Source organism: Marmota monax, unplaced genomic scaffold (assembly GCF_021218885.2).
Source record: "Marmota monax isolate L192 unplaced genomic scaffold, Marmota_monax_Labrador192_F-V1.1 WCK01_AAM20220418_F8-fsc00111, whole genome shotgun sequence".
NCBI lineage: Eukaryota > Metazoa > Chordata > Mammalia > Rodentia > Sciuridae > Marmota > Marmota monax.
The window spans coordinates 4,689,776-4,713,570 of record NW_026695067.1 but is presented as its reverse complement, the minus strand read 5'-3'; the positions used below and the strand labels follow the sequence as shown (position 1 = coordinate 4,713,570).

The following is a 23,795-nucleotide window of genomic DNA, read 5'->3' as shown; positions in this document are numbered from 1 at the left end:
CACCTGTTTCCAGTTCCCTAGGGCAACCCCTTCCAACTTTGTTTCTTCTGCTATTTCTCTCTCTCTCTCTCTCTCTCTCTCTCTCTCTATATATATATATATATATATATATATATATATATATATATATATATATATAACAGGAAAGCATATATGCTTTCCTGTTATTTTTTTTCAATTTTCTATATGACTTACTGACTTCCTATAGAGATTGAAGAACTAGCTCTCTCTCTCTCTCTCACACACACACACACACACACACACACACACACATCTTCCTTCCATCCTTTCAGTATGATTAAATTGCAATTTTTGCTTAAGTTGGTGTTCAATGTTTTTATTATGATAATTATACAAACACTATTCACAGCTGGTTCATGTAATGAATTATGCTCATATGTCTTTTCTTGTACAACCTTTTGTTCTCACTGGAGTTGATAATTACCTTGTTTTTCTCATTTGCTTATTTTCTTTATTTCCATTGCTGCAGCCCAAAACTTTCGGCAGAAAAACAAATTTCTTCACAATATATTTACATAATTAGATATTAGATTGGTTTCTTTTCTTCCTTTTGGGACACCTGGAGCACTGGGTCTCTCCTCCCACCAGGGCTGCTCGCTCTCTAGGCTGCATGGCTTTCAACCTGGGACTTCCCTGGCCAACATCCCTGTCTCCTGCAACCTTTATCTTCCTCTTCTTGATTTATTTCCTCTTTGAGATGAAGCACCATTTCTAGAGAAGCAGATGATGATCCCAATTTTGTGGGCCCTAAAATGCACACAGTTATAAGAAAATCATGAATAGAACATTATGCATCCTGGAACATATTTCTTTAACATGAAAAAAAGAAATGACAACAAATTGCCATTTTGGAAAATGGTGAAAATAAGCACACACCACAAATTCAAGGGAATTAACATTAAATTGCATTGCATACTTTATAATAATTTTCTCCTGAACTTTTTAGTTAGTGTTAGCCAAGGTTCAGTCAGAAGAAGATGCCACTAGAAGGACATATTTCTACTTTTCTCTCCAATCTATTTATTTATCTATCTATCTATCTATCTATCTATCTATCTATCTATCTATCTATCATCTCTCTATGCCTTTGTTTCAGGGCTCTGACCTCACCTATCCAGCTGTGGAAGCCAGTAAAGGTGTCATGCTTTGTATAGCCTTTCCTTTGCTGTCCACAGGGCAGGCCTGATGGAAAGAAAGATGTGTATTAAAAAGGAAGTGACTAAGGCTGGGGCTGGGGCTCAGTGGCAGAGTGCTTGCCTCATATGTGTGAGGCACTGGGTTCATTTCTCAGCAGTGCATATAAATTAAAAAAAAAAAATAGGGCTGGGGTTGTGGCTCAGTGGTACAGTCAGTGCTCACCTAGCATGCATGAGGCAGTGGGTTTGATCCTCAGCACCACATAAAAATAAAAGTAAAGTTTTTTGTGTCCACCTACAACTAATATATATATATAAAATAAAAGTCCATTAACAACTAAAGGAAAAAAAAAAACAGTGACCATGAACAAGCTGGAAACAAGAACATGAACTGGATGGCCCATGAGGAGAGATCAGAACTCTCTCTGCCTTGATCATGTAGGTGTCCTTCAAGAGAAGTTGGTGCCTCCCTCAAAGAGCTAACTCTACACATGACCCAGTTATCAGAGAAGTTGAAGGGGAAGGTGGAGTATTCATAGACCTGCAGATGTTCCACACCTCAGAGGTGAACAGCAGGTAATCAATGAATGGCTGCTGTTTTTCTTCCGCCCTCCATGCTGTCTTCTAAAACATCTCTTGTGGTCTCTCCAACTGAAATTATTCCAGAAAGGGAGTTCTGAGAAACAGTTCAGCTTAGCCAAGTTAACATATTACGAAGCCACTGGGCTTTTCTTAGTGATAATGATTTCACAATATTTTCCTCACAGAAAATAAAAAGATAATTCAGGTTTTTCTTTAGCATTTTTGATCAAAAAAAAAATTTTTTCCAGTGCTGAGAATCAAACTCAAGTCTTTGCACATGCTAGGCAAGCACTCTTCCACTGACTACATCCCAGCCCCCTAAATTTGTTTTTATTATTGTTAGTTGAGATTCATAAAACACCTGAATTCCCTTGGGTAGATTGAACTTCCTAATGTAGTTTCATTTTTTGTATTCTACCAACAGAGATTCTGATAAATTCTACTTCATGTGATTCCCACTCAAAAAGAAAGAAGAAGCCAATTGTGGCATACACCTGAATTCCAATGACATGGGAGTCTGAGGCAGGAGGATCCCACGTTCAAGGCTAGCCTTAGCAACTTAGCAAGATCCTGTTCCCAAATGAAAAATAAAAAAAGGGTTTTTTGTTTTGTTTTGTTTTGTTTTATTTGGATACAGAGGATTGAATCCAGGGATGCTTTCCTACTGAGCTTCATCTCTAGCCCTATTTATTTTTTATTTTGAGACAGGGTCTTGCTAAGTTGTCCAGATTGATCTTCCTGCCTTGGTCTCCTGCGTACCTGAGATTACAGGTGTATGCCACTGCTCCTGGCTTCCCTTAATATTTTGAAGGTATACATCTATTTTGCAATACAGAATATATTCTTGACAGAGAGACTCTTGGCTTTGACTAAGCCTTAATAAGGACTGAATATTCTCCTTATAAATTTGTACATCTAATGATGGGAAGAATTTTCTTCAGACATGTTTTGCCTCTATATTTTTTTCCTTTCCTACCCACATACATCATTGCCAGATGCTGTAGAACAAATTCATATAATGATATAACATTTGGCCCTGTCCCTTCAAGTCACAGTGCTGGTGAGTGGGCCCAGTGGGTGGTAGGACTATTCCCAAACATCTTTTATTTAATATTTATTTTTTTAGTTATAGGTGAACACAATATCTTTATTTTATTTTTATGTGGTACTGAGGATTGAACCCAGTGCCTCAAGCATGGTAGGCAAGCGCTCTGCCACTGAGCCACAACCCCAGCCCCCAAACATCTTTTTTTACAGTAAGATAACCACTAGCATATAAAGATAGCTGAGGTGCCCAGCCAATAGCAATTATCAACTGCCAGACATGTATGGAGGACATCCGGAACTCCCAGCCCTGCTTGAGTGGTCAGTTGACAGCAGCCACATCAGTAACCTCAGCAAGACCAAAAGAACTGCCTAAATCAGGATGAGTGTACACACTCTGAGAGGTTGGGAGTAGAGGCATGAACCCAAGTCATTGGGATTGCAAGTTTGAGGTCAGCTGCAGGAATTTAGCAAGACCCTGTCACAAAATAAAAATTAAAAGGGGCAGGAGATGTGGCTCAGTGGTAAAGCACCCCTGAGTTCAGTCTCTAATACCAGGGGAAAAAAAAGAATAAAAAGGAAAGAAAAGAAAAGAAAAAAGAAAGACCTGCCCAGATCACTAACCACAGGATTGTGAGAAATGATGATAAATCATTTTTGTCTAAAACCACTAAGTTTTGGAGTGTTTGTTATGTAGCAATAGATAACAAAACACCAGAAGAAATGCCTTTCTTTTAATGGGTGACAACTGATTCGCAATTTATTATATATACTTAATGATACATTTTGGCTTGGTTGGAAACATCTTATTTTGAGTTTTCTGTCCTCATGCTCCCCTCCCCCTCCCCCATTACATTGTGTTTCATTAGCTAGGTCACATTTTGTTTATTGTATTTTTCCTCCCATTGTCTGGACATTACAAATCCTATTTCGATTCTTCTGGCCTTTCTTATTCAAGAAACAAAGGAATCTATCTAAACCCATTTCCTCATTTTTCCCTTAGCTATTGGGTGTGCTTCAGGTTTAATTAGGTTGAATTTTACCCATCAGAAGGGAGTTACAGTGAGTGGCCTAGAAAACTATGAAATACAGAGTAAAGCAATCAAAATCACCACAGGAAGGGAGTCCTGCGGGTCTGTCTGTATGGGACGTGTGAATGGATGCTTCTCAGAAAATGGTGGAGGAATGCAACCCATCACAGAAGCCTTTACTTACCAGCTACCCATCTGACAGCATCAGTTCCAGAGATTGACCAAGTGTCTGCTGTGGCTTGTTTCTTACCCTCTGCTTTGCCTTGATCAAGATTCTCTTTCCTAGAGACCTCTGAGCTCTGCATTGCTAGCACAAGGAAAAAAAAAAAGTGGAACGTGACCCCCATATCAGCCTGTCCTGGGAGTTGCCTGATTGCAGCCAGCACTTCCTGTCAGACCCTACAGGGGATTTCCCCTTGCAGGTTCAGCTTTCCCTGGGAAGATTTTGCTTATTTCTGCTCACCGGTCCTTCACCCTAAAAAAAAAAAACATTTTTTGTTTGTTTGATTTTGAGATGCTTAACAGATTCCAGAGATGAGATTCTCCATATTGGAATCATGTTTGTTTGTTTGTTTCTTTTAAATATTTTTAGTTGTAGATGGACACAATACCTTTATTTTATTTATTTATTTTTATTTTTATGTGGTGCTGAGGATCCAACCCAGTGCTTCCCACGTGCTAGGGAAGTGCTGTGCCACTGAGCCCTAGCCCCAGCCCCAGCCCCAGCCCTTGTGTTTCTTTCTAATTAAAGACTCTCCCTATGGAAGTGTGGATTTTTTTTAATTTGACAAATGATACATAGTCACCATTTCATGAGAACGAAAATGTGCATAACGTCAGAAACCTGCAGGGCCTACTCCTTACAGTCAGAAATACTGTTCACGCAGTCTTCTTTCCTGGGACTTAGACAGTGCTTGGGGTGTAGTAGGTGCATTAATGTGTGTTTTACCAATGAAGGAATGAACAAATAGTTGCTAAACACAAGAGACAGAAAAGGACCTGTTGTCTGGCCCCACCTTTGCCTAGGAGCTACATTCTCCTCATTCACAGCTGTAGCTATCAGGATTTATGGAAACACATCTTGCTGCTATGGAAATGAAAGCAGTCACACGGAGGGTGGGGGGTGGGGGTGGCAGCAAACCGAAGTTACTTTTCTGAGAGAGTTAAGCCTCTTAGGAGCAAATCTCTAAAAAGTCTTGGCTTTTGCAAGAGTTGGTGACTGGGTGACAGTAATCAACTTCACATGGTTCATTGTGACAGTGTCACATGAAGCTAAAAGAACTGGTTGGAGACACAAAAATTATTGCCAGTTACTTGAGATCCCCACCAACCTTCGCCTTGCCTTGCCCATGTCTACCTTCTCTGGCTTCTTGCAACCAGATGTATACAAGAGTCCCAGCCACTGCCTGGCCCACCCTAGGCAGGAAGTCAATCTCTGAGCCTCAGCTGCTTTTAAGAAAGCTGAGTCAACTAAAATCTGTTCACTCTTCTCTCTGAATCTGCTGCTCAGGCTGCTCCCCACCCTCTGGCGGCTTTGCCAGGTCTTGTCATCACGCTCCACCGTCTCTGGACTATTTCTGGATCCATATCTGCCCTCTGACACACCCGGCGTCTTTGCCAGCTTCCTGATGTCTGTAACTCTAAGGAGCATGGAAAAATGACACTGTCCAACAGAACCAGTGTCCACTGTGCCAAAAAAACAGAATCACCAGAAATAATGTGGGCACATATGAATGTCCCTAGTAATGGAACACTCCCAGTCCCTGCTTTTCTCCATCTGGGTAATTTATTTTCCAAGGAAAAGTTTTGCAAACATTTATGCATCTTGAGACATTTTTATCATATGATTTTATAATTTTGATGGATTTTTTTCCCCCTTAGTTAAGAAATCATTAAAATCCATTTTGGGCTGATTATTCCTCCTTCTGTTTGTAACAGCAACAAGCTAAGACTGACTGAATTATCCAGTCATAAAAGGTACTTCCCCACCGCCCTGTGTGCTCTTTGGGGTTTGGGCTGAGAGCTACTGATCTCCTCCCGCTGGCCTTGTGGCTAACCTGTGGCTTGGTGGCCCAGCCCTCTCTTTTCCCAGAAATCTTTTTCAAAAAGCTGATCTCTGCTTGGCCCTTCCCAACCTGAAAGAGAGCCATCTTGTTCAGGGTGGGAAGAAGGGCTAATGGAACACAGTCCCACCCACGAATAACTGCTGACAAAACTGCATCCAATCCATGTCCCTATCCTGCTCACTGTTCCATGAAGGAGGCTGCATCTGCCCACCTCCTCCACCCCCTGCCCACCCACTTTCATGTTCCTGAAAGCCTCAGGTCACCCCCACTGCCCAACACTCCCCTCTTCTCTCAGTCACGTGGAAGGCCCAGGAGCAGGCAGGATGATTACAGTATCACCTCCCACCTTCCCAGCTACATGGTTGAATAGCTCAGCACATCAGTCTAGAAAAGTCACCCTAAAAAACAGTTCTAGTTTGGGGAGGTGATACATTCTTGCTTTATCTCACTGCTGTCATTGCAATGAGGGAAGTGTGTGTCCTGGGCTGAGTACAGGAGGAAGCTGAGTCTCAGCAGTCTGGGATGAGACATGTACTTCAAAATCAATCAATCATTCAATATCAATCAATCAAGATTTTTCCACTTTCAAAAAAACACTAATGGCCAGTTGAAAATAGCAGCCACTGAATTAGCTTGGGTTTATCACACCAATAACTTGCATTATCACATTGTTTCTTTATTTTGTTAAAAAAAATTAAGTAAAGTTATGTTTCATGATTTGGAGGTTGCAACTAAAATATCCTGTGAGGGAATAAAAGGAGAAATTTTGATAAAAGATAGGATCCCCCTTTACAGTGTAGAGCTGATTCTGTGAGTTATTCCAACAAGCATGCTTTCTATATTATATCAAGCAAATATTGGCAACAAAAACCTATTCTCCCTGTCTCTTGGGTATTTTGATTTGAAAAACAGAGTTTCAAGTTGTTTTCCTGATTTCTATAAAGATCGCAGTGATTTCTATAAAGATCTATAATGGTCTTAATGAAATTGCAGAAAATATAAAACCAAAAATTTTTGATATTTTGCCTAAATTCAAAGTAGACTTTGCTCATCTAGCTGCACTTCTGGCAAATGGAGTAAATGTAAATTTTGGAAAATTCCAGTTTATAAACTTTGTATCAAAGAAAATTTTTAAAACTTATCTCACTAAATGTCCTGAGCACCTTTTATATAACCATGCTAAAAAGATATGTGATTTGCTTCCCTGCCGTATTGATGATTTCATAATGAAATTTGTGATCCCCTTTTCAGTTCCCTCAAAACATGCAGAAGCAAGCACTTTGTGAGCTTTCTGACTTATGGAAATGGAAGGAGATAGATTTCTTAGACATATGCCTACAAGATGTTGTGTAGAAAAGATGTTAAAATATAGGCCTATCATAAAATCACATTTTCAAAGTGTGAGATGAGAAAAAAAAAATGTCCTTTCTGTAGTTGAAAATATACTGAGGATGAGAACAGAGAAGGTTATTGTAGATGGGAACATGTCTGCCATGTTCTTCAAAACTGCTTCAGGATCTTGAGGAGGCAGAGAAAAGGATGAACTTTTTACCTGACTTCTTCCATTTAGATGTGGGTTGTGACAAAAAACTCATCTGGTGGAAAATGACTCATTTCTTAGTATAAGACTCTTTTGGAACTTGAAAAAAAAATCGTTAGAAAAGGACAGCCAAGTTAAACAGGACTTTCTCAATGTCTTGCTAAAACTGTAACTTATTTAGAATCCAATTTCAATTTCACAAGTTTGAATTGCCTCTGTGCTTTACATCCATTTTCCAGAGAAAAGTGGCTTACCTTAGATGACATCCAATGTCCTTTGAAGTGTTTTAGGATGATGGAGTTTAGACATGGTTAGCTTGTCTGATGAATTTATGGATGCAAATACCTGACTGACATTTGTCTACTGAACAAGGCAGGTCTATAACCAGCCTTTAGCTACAAAAGGTAGACATTAATTCCTACAAGTCTAAAAATCTGCAGTTGCTAGTAAGTAAAACCTACATATTCCATGCCTAGACACTTTGTTGAAAGGATATTTAGCTTCATGTCATCACATCAGTCTGACACAAGGAATCAGTGTACTGTGGGCTTGGGAAGAGCAGAGCTGGAGTAAATTTTACATTTGCCTCTAACTGATTTTACCACTACATAAGAGAAAAGATGGCTGGTCTGAATGCCACAGGCAATCATAGAAATATTATTAGAAAATTAACTTGGACGAGTAAAAAAATCTCCTGGGACAGAAGGAAATGTTTCATTGCTATCTTTTATTAAATATATGTAATATTTGTCTGGTTAATCCTATTGCATTTATGTTTTCCTTTTTGGAAGTCTTACATTTGTGTATCTTAAGAATATACTATAATTAATCTATAAATTTAAATATTCTATAAGGAAATTTAAAAAGTTGAATTGCTGTATCAGAGGATAGAAAAAGGAGCAAAATATATATTTCTCACACATTTTATTTAGTTAGTCCTATTAGTTACTGCTAATCACCACTATATAGTCCTATTATTTTGTTTGAAAAGAGTATATGTAAAAAAAATACAGAATGATATTGTAAATAATACAGAATAATAATTCCAAATCACTACCTGTTTTTCATATTATATATAGTAATGCTTTAAAAAATAGTAGCATATATGTGTATAATTATTTATTATTACTATGGCTTTCTGGCGTGGCATGGCTGTGTCCTGAGCTGTCTTTCTAAGGGTTAGTGATCCTATCCATCACTCAGCACCATGCTTCTGAGATACCCCATGCTGTCATGCATGTCACTAGTTCAATTCTCTTTGTTACTAAGTAGTGTTCCTTCATATGACATACCTCTGGTGGGGTTTTTGTTTTGTTTTTGAGATGGGCCTGCTACTCAGGCCAGCTTTAAACTTGCAATCCTCCTGCCTCAGTCCCCGGAGCATCTGGGATTACGGATACACACCACCTTGCCCAGTTTACCCCTGTTTTTTTTCTGTTTTGTTTTACCTACTCACTAGCTGGTGAACATTTGTGTTGTTTCCAGTTTGGGGTGATCATGAATATACTATTGTAAATATATGCATGCAGGCTTTTGTATGAACATGTTTTTGTTTCTCTTCGGTAATATCCAATGGCAGACTTCATGGATTGTATGGTAGTTGTATATTTTGCTTTGCAAGAAACCCTCAAATGCTTTTCCAAAATAGCTATACCATTTTGCATTCCTACCAGCAATGTATGAGCTGCTTTGCATTCTAGCTAGTACTTAGTAATTTCAGTGTTTAGATTTTTTTCCCTTCTTTAGTCATTCTAGTAGGTGTATTTCATTATCTTAAAATTTCACACCAGGCATTTTGATGGCCATTCACAACTGCCTCCCATGGAACTGAGACAAAAAGAAAACAGAAAGAAAGAAAATTCCTCCTTGAAACCAAATAATAGGAACAGGTGTGGCAAGGGTCTGGGAAATGTGCGAGACACAGACCATATCCTGGGTAAAGAATTAGCTTTGGTTGAGCTATGTGGGGGTGGTCAGCCAGACTCTCCCTCCCCTCAGGAGCTCCCTCCAGAGCTCTGATGTTCCCGTTTGCTGCTTCAAGAGGAAAGGAGTGGGGGAGGGGAGTAGAGCGCTCTTGCTCAGAGGGCTCATTCATGTCACTGGCTGTGAGCTCCATGAAGGTAGCTGGCCATCACTTTGTGCCCTGCTTTGCCCTAGAACCTGGTTCACTGCCAGCCTCATAATAGGAGCCCTGGAGGTACTTGTGGGATAAATGAAGTGAGTGAGTAAGTATCTCTGGTCTGTTTGGCGAACCTCCCCTGCCCCCTTTTTACTGAACATCACCTGGAAGCAGTGACCACGCTCTCTCTGCCACTCTGAGAAAAGCCCCCTTTGCTCAGCTGACCCAATTCATGGCCCATCTAGTCATTTCTTACCCCTTCCACTGACTGTCCCTCTTCCTCCCCCTGCATCTCTGTGCCATTGACACAGCCTCCTTGCCACCCTTCCTGCCTGCAACAATTTCCTTGTCTCCCCCATTTTATGTTTGTTTACTTGTAGTAGATGCCTTAAAAAAAAAACTCAGGGGTGCTTAACCAGAGACCCACATTTCAGCCTTTTTAAAATATTTTTAAATTTAGAGACAGGGTCTCACTGAGTTGGTCAGGGCCTCACTAAATTGTTGAGGTTGGCTTTGAACTCATGATCCTCCTACCTCAGCCTCCTGAGCCCCTGGGATTACAGGCATGTGCCACCACACCCAGCTAGATGCCAAATTTATAAATCCTAGTTCTTATTCTGAACTTCTCATATCCAAGCACCTATTCTAGCTCTCAGGTGCATGCAAGAGAAAAGCCATCAGAGCACCTGGCCATGGCTCCTTCCCACATTCCAGCTCTCACTGGCCTCCCTGGAAGGCTCAGAACTTTGGTCACATCTTTAATCCTACCCTTATCCAAGACCAGACAAGATAGGGGCTTTCAGGGTGGTATGGCCGTAGACAATGATGCCCTTTCCTGCTGAATCCCATCTTGTCCAGTCTATATGACCCCCCCATCCGAATGGAGGAACCAGAGCTTAAGAATCGGAACCATGGGTTTGGACTCTGGTCATCTATTTCCTAACCAAGGAGATAACAACAATTCTTTAATGTCAATCTCAGTGTTCTTTTCTTGGGTCAACCGAAGTTTCTGTCTTATAGTGTGGTTGTAAGGAGTTGTTATATAAGAAGGGCCTTACTGGCATGTAGTAAAGAGTAATAGATATGATTTTTGGTAATTCCTGCCTTAAATAATAATTTAAAAAGCTAAAAAGAGGGGTACAATTAATAAAATTTATCTAAACCTTTTCTGTCCAAAAAACAGAGAACACTTTCCTAAGGATGTTGATGGAACTGCCTGGGTGGAAATAGGGTTTTAAGCGTGGTGCTGCTGCCCCTGCCCAGTGAGCAGCACACCCTAAAGAGAATCTGGTCAGTCAGGATGCTGCCCCCTACTCCTCTCTACCTTGGGCCACAGGCCTTATGGGTTAAGACCCAAGTGCACAGCAGGAGTGGAAGAACAGTCCATGAAGGAGAATGCTTCCACTCCCAACCACAGACATTGGGGACCACCCCGGGAGCAAGCATCATGAAGGAAAAAGAAAAAGACAAAAAAAAAAACTGAAGGCAGCTCCCTGGCTCGGGGCTCTCTGAGAACACAGCCAAGTACCTAAGGATGGTTTGTATTGTGGTATCCTTTCCAAAGTTCATGTTGAAAATTAATTTCTAATACAACAGTATCAAGGGGTGTGGCCTTTAGGAGGTCATTCTTTTCCTTCCCGAATGAGATTAGGAAAGGGTTTGAAGGAGGGAATTCTCCCCTTCCATCCCTTCTGCCATGGGAGGACACCCTGTTCCTTCCCTCCAGAAGACATAGCAATAAGGTGCCATCTTGGAAGCAGTCCTCCTCAACCACCTGCTGGTGCCTTAATCTTAGATTTTTCAATCTCCAGAACTATAAGAAAATAAATTTCCTTTCTTTATAAATTCTCTAGTTCCAGGTATTTTGTTACAGTAGCACAAATGGTCTAAGACAAAGTTGTTCTAAGAAGAGGACACTGAAAACTTTTCCAAAGTGGATGGACCTTCTTGGAGTGAAAAGTTTCCCAGCATTGATAGGATTCTAGAAGGGACATGATAATCACATATCAGGGAAGAGAGTAAAGCTTCACATGGACTCTTTAATTAGATGCCTTCTGAAGTCCAGTCTCATTTTAGAGGTTACATTCTAGAAGGCTTTGGGATCTCCAAGGGCTCCCAGCTGCTTGAAAATCAAAAATAAGTAGAAGCAGCTTGTACGTCAATGAGGCAAGTAATTAAGGAAAGTAGGTACTTTTAAAACCAAGGTAACATCAGCACAAGGAGATGTGCACAAAGCTGAGTTATTTTTAGTATTTGGTGAAGGCATATTATTCTTCTGACAATGAGCATAAAGAAAGCAATTAGAAACTTCAGAAAAACCAAAACCTGTACAAAAAAAAAAAAAGCCAAAGTCCATCTATAAATCAAATGAAATGTGGTGTGCCTTTGAGCCACTGATGAAGCATAAGAAAATTGGATACATTCGACCTTGATGCTAAGAACCCCTTCTGAGTGGCCTGGGCATCATGACATTGAATCAGGAGGGAAGGAAATGTAATCCTTAGATATTCCTTGGCTCAGCAGTGGCAGTGAACTGCCCTCATATAGGCATGAGAATGTGATATTGGTTTATTGATCTTTTTCAACTTTTAGAATCAATCCATGGGCAAAATGCAACCAATGCAATTATGATTTCAGAACAATATCTAAATATTATCATATTTAAAATGTAAAAATAAGATGATGAAAGACGTAAAACCGAGAGGGAAAGGAGTAGAAGGGGAAGAGGAGAGGCAAGGAGCCATGTCTCTCATTTTATGTAGTGGGATATTATTAGATTTTATCTCCACTCTGTGAAGTAGGAAGTAAGGTGTATTATTTAAAGCTCCAATGTCACCAATAAAAGAACCAAGAATATTTTAACTAGCAAAATCCAAAAGAGTAGGGAGAGATGACGGGCCATCTAAGTGAACTGAAACCTTAGTTTTCATAGAATATATTTGTTTTCTGCGGCCGCCATGTTATGAACCAAAAGCTGGGTAACTTGGACAATAAAATTTCTCACCTCCCAGTTCCAGACGCCAGGAGTGTGAAGTCAAGGTGGTGACAGGGCTGGTTCCTTCTGAGGTCTTTGAGCAGCAATCCGTTCCCTGCTTCTCCCTGGGAATTTGCCCCTTTGCTAGCAACCTTTGGTATTTCTTGGTTTGTGGATGTGCCACTCCAAAAGCCTCCTTCTTCTCTATTTGGCATCCTCATTGTGACTTCACATTGTCTTTTTTCTTTGTCCGAATGTCCACTTTTTATAAGGACACAAAGAATTCTAAACTCCAACTTGGATTTCTTTTTTGAGGTAACTTTTATTTCAATCAATAACATATGTATGTATGTATGTATGTATGTATGTCCTGGATCAGGTGATAAATGTATTTCTTTAAATTTTTTTTTGAAATTTTGATATAGTCTCATATTTTGAGAAAATTTACAAAAATACACAAAGAACCCTATGTAGCCCAGATGTTGGACTTGGCTTTCCAGATGGTTATGAAGGTATATTTGTCAAGGTGGGAGAATAGGACACACTAAACAACTTGTAGGATGTACACCTTTTAAATATTTAGACAGAGGCTGGGGTTGTGACTCAGTGGTAGAGCGCTTGCCTAGCACCATATGTGAGGCCCTGGGTTCAATCCTCAGCACCACATAAAAACAAATAAATTAAATAAAAGTATATATATATATATATATATATATATATATATACACAGACACATTTTATATATATAATATATTTAAATGCATTATATATAATATATATTTATATAATATATAAATATATATGTATATATTTATATATATTAAATATATATATTTAGAAATATGGTGTGTGAGCCTCTCACTGTACCTGTGTCCTGGACCCTGAAAATATTCCGGGCAGGCCTGAGGTGCATGACCACAACAGAAGTAAACACAGAAATCATCAGAAGCTGTCGCCTCTGGGCAGCGGCAAGGGGGGAAAGGAAGATAGGAGAAAGAGGATTGTAGAGTTTTGTTGTAAACTTCTCTATCAATTTGATTTTCTGTTTGACCATTTTCATGCTTTAATTTGGTGAAACTTAGGAAAATTATTCAAGTTCCCCCTTGCTCCCTGGAGTCTTCCTGATCCCCATCTCTCACCTCCCTCCTTTGACCTTCTATAACCTTCAGTGGCTCCATACCATGCTCTCCTTCCCCGGGCTGCCCTCCTAAAGGCTCTGCAATCAATGCCACCTCTGTAGGCCACCTACCTTCCCTCTAAGGTGTTTCTCTTGGATGAAGTCAGTGTGAGCTCTTTGCCCTGCCCTTCCTGTGGCCAACAGCCTCAGCCAAAGTCTGTCCCCTCCCTCAGTGTCCAGCCAGAGCTACCACCTCCTGGTAGGCCCCATGGGTTGGGAGAAGCCGGGCCCTTTCTGCAGCCCGTGTCTAGGGGTTGGTGTTGGAGCAGCATCGCTTGGAAACAGCACCGCAGCCTGACCCGTTAATGAGAAGCAGGTACCTGTAGCACCACATGGCTCTCTGCTGTCAGCAAGAGGCTGGCCTCCCTCCTGGCTATGCTGGGCCTTTCTCACCACCATTCTCTTGTTTCTGTTTCCCCTCCCCTTTGCATCTGCCCCTCTCTTCCTGGTTTTCCTTGTTCTCTCTTGTACTTGATTCTTTCCCCATGGAGCAAATGGCCTGTTGCTACTCTCCTGTTCCAGACCCATTTTCACCCACAAAACTTGCATCCATACCTAATCCTGGCCTTTCACCCTGACCCCTAACAAGACCCTTGGCCCATTCCTAGGCCCCTGCAACTTCATACAGGGGCAGGATCCTAACCCTGGAACTCTGGACCCAGTCTGGAATCTTGATCTAAATCCTCTCATTCATATTCCTAAGAGCCTTTGGGAGTGGCGAAAAACTGGACATCTGCCCAGGGTGTGGCCAGGGGCAGCATTCCTGGAGACTGTAGGACCAGCTTGGAGGAGAACAAAAAGGATTCCTATGAAGTACACCCCAGTGAGCCCTGCTGCTGAGAAGTCCCCTGCCCCTGAGGACTGAGGGGAACTCAGGAGGGGGCAGTGAGAGGGAGGGCAGTGACACTCAGGGAACAGGACTCAGGAGCCTCTGGACACAGAGGAGGGCTGGCAAAGGCTTCCTGCTAGAGGCCGGAGGTCATTCTTCATTCAGTCACTCGACAACTATTTATTGAGCACCGCCCAAGTGGCAGACCCTTCACCAAGACCTGGGGGACAGCAATGAGCAGAAAGTCCCCCCCAATGTGGGCCTCACATTCATATTGAGGAGACAGACAAGAAACACACTAAAAGATGTGTTGAATGACAAAGTCTGTCTGCATAAGGTGGCCCAGGAAGGCCTTTCTGAGGAGTGGCGTCTGAATGAATCTTAAATGACCCCAAGAAGTGAGGCCTGCAAATATGAGGACACTGTCCAAATTAAGTAAGGAGTAAGAACAATGGCCTCAAGGTGAGAGCAGGTGACATGTGGGACTGAACATAGTGAGCAAGGACAGAGACAGGGGGGTGATTCCAGAGAAGTAGCAGGGTGTTGATTGTCCACGAGGCTAGTCCTGGATTCCAAGGTCCTGGGAAAAGGAGAGAGTTCCCAAGAGGTAGAAGTGGTGTATGGAGAGTGGGGAGGAGACGGGAGTGCAGTTACCCCAAGTAAGGTCAAGGGCCTGGAATAGAGTCACCTGGGCACAGCAGGAGAGAAGGTGGGGCCTGAACCATTTCCCCATCCATGGCCCCAGGTGCACACACCAGCAAGCACAGGTGGAGAGGAAGCATAGGCTTGCCTTTCCCGTCCGCGCACAGAGAAATAAGGACACATGAACACGTGCACAGAACTCCTTATGTAAATGCAGACATTCATGAGAAATCCTAGCATGGCAAAATATCAAGGCTGGAGGACTTTAGAACAACTCCTACATATAACAGAGAAACTGAGGCCCAGAGAATGGAAACCTCATTTGGTGGTCTAGGCAGATCTCCATCTGTCCCCTCCATGTGTGCACAGGTACGCAGTACTCACACATACCAGCCTAGGGTTCCTTCTATAGTCCCATCTTCTCAAGGTTCCAGGCCAGCCAGTCCCTAGAGACCCACAGGCTTAATCAAGTCCCACCAGAAGTGAGCTGAGTTTCCTCTCAATTATGCCAACAAACTGTCAAGCATGTGGGCTAGGGACTGAGGCCAATGTGCCCCTCTATCAGGATGACTCTAGTCCCACAACCATGGCTGAGCTCAAGGTACAGCAGCACCCCTCCATCTGTTCCAGGGTCTGTGGCCCTTCGTCTGTTTCTGGGCCTTGCCTCCTTTAAATCTTCCCTTCTCTGACCTGGATCTACCCTGACTGGCTGTGACTCCATCCCCTCCCACCCCCTTCCTTCCTCCAGGTCTCTTTCCCACTACTCCGTCTGTCTCTCTCCAGTTCTCTCTCTTTCTGCTGGGCTCCATCCCTCTCTCTCCATTTTCTTTCAGGATTTTTTTTTTTTGCCATCTAGGAAAAGTTGACATGGTGCTATGCCACGGCAGCCCAGGGCCTCTCTGCGGTAGGAGTGTCCAGGCTAAGCAGTTGCTGCTGGGGTGGGACTGGCCACCTTGTTTGGAGATAGCAGGACCCAAGGGGAGAGGATGTGGGAGGAGCCGGAGAGAGGGCTGAGTCTCTGCAAAGCAGGAGAGGGAGGGAGTGGTGGAAAAAACATGGAGGAAGTCCCTGTGACAGTGACCAATTGTCTTGGTTTGCCTGAGAATGTCCAGATGTTAGCTCTGCAAATTGTGTGTCCCAGGAAACCCATCAGTTCCAGGAAAGTCAGAGCAGTTGGTTGGTCACTCTACACACTGTCTAAGAACCCCTGGAGCTGAGGCCTGGACTGGCAGTGAGGGCTCCCAAATCTGGGCCCTTGCTTCCCTCTTCAGGGACCTCAATTCTCTTTTTCTCTGCTGTAGGGTTGCTGAGACTCAGGATGGCAGATGGATTTGAGAGGGTCTGAGAAGAGCTCTCCAGTCCTGAGGCTGGAATAAGGTCAGCTGGGTTGCCATCAGTGATCTGGGGACAGTCAAGGTGCCACATACCCACTGAGGGCCCCCCTACCTCCAGGCTTGAACCATGGTGGCCCAGGTACATGCAGGGAGCTCCAGGCTGGGAAGCGGATGGGGAGCTGGGCTCCTGGCTGGCCTCCTAGCGCACTGTTATATCTTGTGGGGTGGGTTTTGCAGGAAGAACTTCAGCTTGGGACAGCAAGGAGGAGAGGGACAGCTCAGGAGGTTATAAGTACCCGATGAAAGGGCATACAATGGCTCCTTGAGCTCTGCCCAGGGTGGGCCCACATGTCCCATTATGAAACACTGTGGAGAGTCAGATAGTCCTTAGGTAAAATCCGCTCAGCCCTGGTGGCCCTTGTCTGACTGTCTCCTTCCTTATGGTGGTGGGACAGACTGCACCCTGCTGGCAGCATTAGGACCTGGGTAGACCACTGACTGACACACACATTCTCACTTCTGCCTAAGTGGGCTAGTTCCTCTTGCTTTGGCCCTCAACCCCTCAGGGGGTTGTTCTGATGTGGGATTCTGAGAACAGCCTGGTGTTTGGCTACTGTCAAAGGCTTCAGTGATGGAGAGTTAGAGGGGCCAGAGTTCCCAGACCCCAGGAATGCTGATGACTCACTCACCCACCCAACTGACTATGGGTCTTCTATGCCATATACAATCTTCTCTGCATGATTTTAGGCACATCCTTTCCCTGGGTCTAGGCCTGGAGTCCCCATCTATGCCAGATGGAGGATGCACGAATGGATGAGCCCTAAAGCGCTTTCCTTTCTGGCATCCAATCATCTGACTCCCCCAATCTATTGAATCAAAAAATGTTAATTGAGCCTCTTCTCTGCACCAGGGATCGATAGCAACTGGGAAGACAAGGCATCTACCCTCAAGAACCCCCCCACCCCCAGCAGAGGGGTCACACTTTAAACATGCATGAATAAGTCATTGCAATTTAGTGCATAAAGAAAAAGGGGAGGTTGTGAGAGCAACTAACAGAGACCTCCTTCAGACTAGGAGGACTCAGAAGGCTGCTCTGATAAGGTGGTGTTTAATGCATGTGCCAGAAGGAACTAGCCACACTGGGGGGACTAGGGCTTGGCAGATTGTGATGGTGGGGTTTCACTCTAACCCTGATGTTTTGGAGGAGGGGAAAGACAAGGGGACTACAAGCTTCTTAGAGTCCCTGGATATGAGGATGGTGGCAAGGCCTTTGTGTGAGAGTGCAGAAGCCAGTGAAGCCCCCTCTAACAGGAAATCCTCCCTGACTGACACTGCGGTCCCTGGTTTTCCCCCTGCTTTATTGACCCCTGGATGTGTATGCTTCCTCTGCTTGACTCACCAATTCAGGACTTTCTCAGAAACTCTCCAGCACAGTAAGGATGGTGCAAGAGGGGGCTTCATCTGTGGGGGGTGGGGGATCTAAATTAGACCACAATCATATTCTCAGCGCCAGAATCCAGTGTTTGCAGGCAGCACACTGTGGACTTCTGCAGCCTTGCTTGGTGAGAGAGGGATGTGATGAGCTGGAATCGGGCTCCTCAGATGCTTCCAGCCAAAGATGGTTCCTGTTCGTCCTTGGTCCTGCCAAGAGGGTAAGTTCAGCCACAAGCAGAATTCAGCAAGTTAACAGACAAAAGGAACAGGCAGCTGGATCTAGTCTAGAAAGTTCTTTTCGGGCCTCCCTCATCTTTTGGTTTCTCCTCCAGCAACGTTGTTTTAGGCCTCTTTATGTCTCCATTTCTATTCCCCTGAGCCCTCCTGTTTGAGAAAAAAATGTCCAAGGTGTGTGTATACCCCTTCACACAGTTTGGGGACCGTGGGGCCCAGAGGGGACAAGCTGACAAGCTGAGTGTATGGAGGTCCGGCACTGACAGTGGATTTCAAGCACTTTGAGGCCACAGAGAGAATCTGCCAGGAGTGAGACCCTCCACCTCAGGCCTGTGTGCCAGTGGGCCGTACTGGATGGAACCTCTCTAGGAGTCTGGGTGTCCCCGAATCCCAGCCAGGGACACTGATGCCCAACTGGTTCCTGTCCCCAGCTTTCTGTTACCAAGTTCTGAGCCAGGCTTTCTGTCGTCCCACCCCCCCCCCCCCCGCCTCCTGTCCCTCCCCACTCAGCTCGGGTGGGGCTGGGATTGGAGCCTTGGGAGCTCCCTGGGCACCACCAGTGGACGCTGCCTCGGCCAGCAGGATGTTTTCCTAAAAACACGCCTAACATTCTGGCCTCTTGCTGAGGGTTGGGACCTGGCAGCTGCTTCACACACTGTGACCTTCTCAGTTTCTCACTGCGACCCCCCCCCGCCCCCCCCCCGCCACATACACATCAGTACACACTCACTTCCACACACAAACTCACACACCAAGATAGACCCAGGGTGTCACACCCACAACGACACAGAGTCCCAGCACACAAAGACACAGCCGCTCCCCCCAAACCTTCTCAAACACAAATTCACACACACACAGAGTTTCACACTGGACTCTTCACTAACACCTACAAATCCATCTACATACAGTAATACACAATCTCAACCCCCTAAATTTGTGCAGGCTCACACGTACAAACACACACAAACACCCGGACAGCCGACTGGGAGAAAGGAGCCGCTCCTTTTTTTTTCCTGTTTGAAGTGAGGTTAGAAGTTTCCCACTTTCCATGATATCCAATTTCTCACCCTCCCCCCCACCCCATAAAAACTCTTCTGGCCTCATCTTGTCTTGGGTCCAGTCCAGACAGTGCTGTGTCTTTAAGGAAGTTGAAACTGCTAAAAGTGAGAGAGGAAAAGAGAGGGAGAGAGAGAAAACACAACCCAAAAAAATTTGGCCTCTTTCCCCCTCCCGTTTCTGGTGTCACTTATGAAACACGGGTCCCTGTTGTTGCAGCGCGGCAGTTGTTTTTCGGGAAGGAGGCAGCAAGTGGCTGCCCTGGCTCCTCCCTGCAGCCTCATCCCAGTGCACGGTTCCCAGGCACCCCATCCCGGCAGGGTGGCCACAGGCGTGCAAATTGAAGGTGGTGTGGGACCAGGCAGCCCCTTCCTCCAGCGTCCTCGTCCTCCCCTGGGCGCCCTGGCCTTGCTAACTCTCGGTGCTAACTTGGTCTTTTGTTGCTTTTTGGTTCCATCTTGGAAGAAGCTCTGCTGGACTAAGGAAGAGTAGTTTGAAGGTAAGTCGGGGAGTTGAAGGGCTCGCAGGGCCTGTGGGTGGAGGTGGGGGCCGGTTGGACCCAGGAGCTGGTTCCCTCTTGGCACATCCCTGTTGGATCCGGTGCTGGGGACAATCCTGTGCTTGGAGCCATCCAGGGAGCATCTTGCTCCTTCAACAACCAAGACCCCAGAAACCCCAGCCGTGTTTGGCTGGAGCCACAGGCCTTGCCCAAGTCAGCTGAGAGGTCCTGGCAGGGGTTTTCTTAGGCAGCTGCCTGGCGTAGTTTGAGCAGAACAGGCCATGGGTGTGATTCTGCAGAAAGGGCCTGGTGTCTGCTGTGGTCATGGTCAGAGCAGCAGGAGGGAGAGGGTGGGGTAAGGGGGTGGGTGCCCTGCACAAGGAGCCTTGTCTAGGCCAGGGCAAAGCTTACCTATGGGGGGAGCTCCAGTGGGAGGGACTGCAACCAGGATGTGGGAGGGCAGGAGGGCGGTTCTGTAAAGTGCTGGGGGAGGGGGCGGCTGGAAAACAGATTTCGAGTCATAAAGTCAGCTAGGGACAGGCCGAGGCAGGGAGAGCTCTCTGTTTGAAGAAGAAGCTGGGGTCCTCTTTTGTCCTATCTTCACCCTGCCTGGCTGCGTGACCTCGGGCAAGTCCCTGCCTTTCTCTGGGCCTCAGTTTCCCCCTCTGAAGAATGGGGGGGCGGCGGGTTTTAGCTAGGTTATGTGGGGGTAGGGCCTTGGGATGGAGGTGAGTTTGGGCTGGGGTCCTGGGAGGGACGAGTCACTTGGGCAGGTCCTCGGGATCACCTGGGTGATGTGTCCTTTTCCGCAGGAGTTACCATGCAGGAGCTGCGCCTGCTCTGCTGGGCAGTTCTCCTGGGCCTGGTGCAGTCCTGTCCCGAGCCCTGTGATTGTGGGGAGAAGTACGGCTTCCAGATTGCCGACTGCGCCTACCGCGATCTGGAGGCTGTGCCACCTGGCTTCCCAGCCAATGTGACCACACTGAGCCTGTCAGCTAACCGGCTGCCGGGCTTGCCAGAGGGGGCCTTCAGGGAGGTGCCCCTGCTGCAGTCACTGTGGCTGGCGCACAATGAGATCCGCACAGTGGCTGCCGGTGCCCTGTCCCCGCTGGGACATCTTAAGAGCCTGGACCTCAGTCACAACCTCATCTCTGACTTTGCCTGGAGTGACCTGCACAACCTCAGTGCCCTCCAGTTGCTCAAGATGGACAGCAATGAGCTGACCTCCATCCCCCGCGATGCCTTCCGCAGCCTCAGTGCGCTGCGCTCGCTGCAGCTCAACCACAACCGCCTACACACGGTGGCTGAGGGCACCTTCACACCTCTCACAGCACTGTCCCACCTGCAGATCAACGACAACCCCTTTGACTGTACCTGTGGCATTGTGTGGCTCAAGACATGGGCCCTGGCCACGGCTGTGTCCATCCCGGAGCAGGACAACATTGCCTGCACTTCGCCCCACGTGCTCAAGGGCACTCCACTCAGCCGCCTGCCACCACTGCCTTGCTCCGCTCCCTCAGTGCAGCTCAGCTACCAGCCAAGCCAGGATGGTGCCGAGCTTCGGCCTGGCTTCGTGCTGGCACTCCACTGTGACGTGGACGGGCAGCCGGCCCCCCAGCTTCACTGGCACATCCAGACACCGGGCGGCACTGTGGAGATTGCCAGCCCCAACGTGGGCACTGATGGGCGTGCCCTGCCAGGCACCCCAGCAGCCAGCAGCCGGCCGCGCTTCCAGGCCTTTGCCAATGGCAGCCTGCTCATCCCCGACTTTGGCAAGCTGGAGGAGGGTACCTACAGCTGCCTGGCCACCAACGAACTGGGCAGCGCTGAGAGCTCAGTGAATGTGGCACTGGCCACACCGGGCGAAGGCGGGGAGGATGCACTGGGGCGCAGGTTCCATGGCAAAGCTGTGGAAGGCAAGGGCTGCTATACGGTTGACAACGAGGTGCAGCCATCTGGGCCTGAGGACAACGTGGTCATCATCTACCTCAGCCGCGCTGGGAGCCCTGAGACTGCAGCAGCAGGGGAAGGGGCCACTGGGCAGCAGCTCCCAGGCCTGTTCCTGCTGGGCCAGAGCCTCCTCATCTTCTTCCTTGCTTCCTTCTAGTCATGCCCTGACCCAGGCAGGGCTGGGACAACCCAGAGGCCTCCCTAACTTCTGTACCCAAGCTGCCCTTCTTCCTTATAAGTGCCGAGAGGTCTGGAGATGGGCAGCTTGAGGCCTGCTTGGGCAACTCCACATTTTCCTACCTCCCCTCCTAATATCTCTGGAACACCTACCACCCCAACTTCTAGACCTGCTCAGAGCTAGTGACAAGGAGGGACTCGATCCCAGCACTCACCGTCTGTGGTGCTAAATGCTGCTAACAGCATCGTCGAGCCTCCCTATCAGGGGTGGCAAGCTAGAGGCGCGATGCCCTAACCAGACTGGGAATTCCAGGCACTGTGACTGACAAGCTAGTGGGGGCTACCCGGGAGGTGGGGTGGGCATGGGGGTGTGGCTGAGAGGTGTCCTGGGGCAGGCAGCACAGGAGAGGGTGAAGGATGTGGGCGGTGGCCAGAGGCTCTGTGCCCTGCTGCAGCTCCTTCTGCCCCCAGGTGTTCTCTGACCTTGTGTGTGCGTGTGGGGGCGGGATATCAAGAGTATTTCTGCTCTCACTGCAACAGGATGGGGGATACAGGCTGGGCCTCCCTGTCCTCTCACCCTTCCTCTCAGCCTGAGCCCTTTGCCCAGACACCCACCCTTGTTTTTCCTCCAAGTACGCATCTATAGCCTGCCCCTCCTAAGAGGCCAGCCAGCCTGGGGGTGGCAGAGAAATAAATAGCATTTCTGATGCTCCCCTGTGTCTGCCTGGAGTTTTGTCTGGATCTAAGAGTCCCTCCTGGGGGTTAGGATCAGGAGTCACAGAGTCAGGATAGCCACATTTATGTGCCCACATAGGACATGGGTCTATGGGACATAACATGAACTACGTGGCAGGCAGCATGGTTAGGGGTGGCCCAGCGGTGAGAGGGGGCAGGGCCTTGGCTTGAGCTGGGTGCAGATGTTCCTTGTCTACAAACTAGCCCACAGGACAAATCAGGGTGGGAGCCTGACAATCATTAGAGAGACTTTCCTGGGGTCACTAGTGACCCTGAGCAGTGCTTTACACCAGAAGTGAACTGAGGCATTTTGGAAAGAAACTAGACAATGGGAGGGCCTGGGTTGTGGCTCCACTTCCCTGTCCTGCTTTCTGGAAGAAATATTAGAAGCAAAGTGGAAAGGGGGGACATGAGGGGCAAGAAGGAGGAGAGACAAGAAGGGAGGAGGCAGAGGACAAGAGGACAAGAGAGAGAGAAAACCCTAGAGAGACTGAGAACAGAACAGACTGGAAAGGGAGCCAGAGAAAATGAATGGGGCTTGCCTTCCCTCTTTCCAGGAAGAGGAGATAGCGTTCCCAGAGGTCTCTGTAGGAAATTCTCCCCTCCGAGTCGATGTGTCAGTAACTGACCTAGGGTGAGATGGGGGTGGGGACTGGTTACAACTGGTGGGGTCTCAGAATGGGGAAATGTGGGTGTGGACCCTGGACACTCAGCAGAACCTCATATCTGCACCAGGTCAGAGATGTCTCCCTATGGTCTCCATTCTGTCACTTTCAAGAATGAGGACACTGTGCACAGGGACAATGACCCAGAGGGGGAGGCTCTGCAGCCTCTGCTCAGAGCTCCCAGGACTGCTGAGCTCAGCAAAGTGGAGGAGGCCGAGGGGTCTGGGGTAGCAGCTGTAAGCCCTGGCAGTTGGCCAGCCCCTCCCCTGCCTCCTGGTCTACATTCAGGGCCACCCCCTCTTCCCTTGTCCTCCATTATCTTGCAGCTCTGACTGAGCTGACGTCTCCAGCAGGCAGCCATGTCTGGTGGAAAGCAGCAGGATGGAGCCAGATCCGATGTGCAGTGCCACCTTGGGTAAGTCATTGCCCATCTCTGGGCTTCAGTTGCCTCAGAAATCAAATGACAGGTAGAACCGAAAGGGTAAAGCAGATACTGCTTCTGGGCTCAATGGACTAGTTATCTAAGGCTTGACCATCCTAACTGCACTTG

The 23,795-nt window shown here is 46.5% G+C and overlaps 1 protein-coding gene across 2 annotated transcripts; it reads left to right on the top strand.

The window, feature by feature from the left end:
* The first annotated feature begins 19,394 nt into the window (after positions 1-19,394).
* Positions 19,395-22,557, top strand: Islr (immunoglobulin superfamily containing leucine rich repeat). Of its 2 annotated transcripts, none has more exons than XM_046428085.1 (2): positions 19,395-19,718; positions 20,531-22,557. In XM_046428085.1, exon 2 carries the CDS (start codon positions 20,539-20,541, stop codon positions 21,823-21,825), a length of 1,287 nt encoding a protein of 428 aa, XP_046284041.1. In that variant the 5' UTR covers positions 19,395-19,718; positions 20,531-20,538; the 3' UTR covers positions 21,826-22,557. The 2 variants fall into 2 exon arrangements, with proteins under 2 accessions (XP_046284041.1, XP_046284042.1); XM_046428086.2 differs by lacking the exon at positions 19,395-19,718 and adding an exon at positions 20,241-20,345.
* The last annotated feature ends 1,238 nt before the right edge of the window (positions 22,558-23,795 follow it).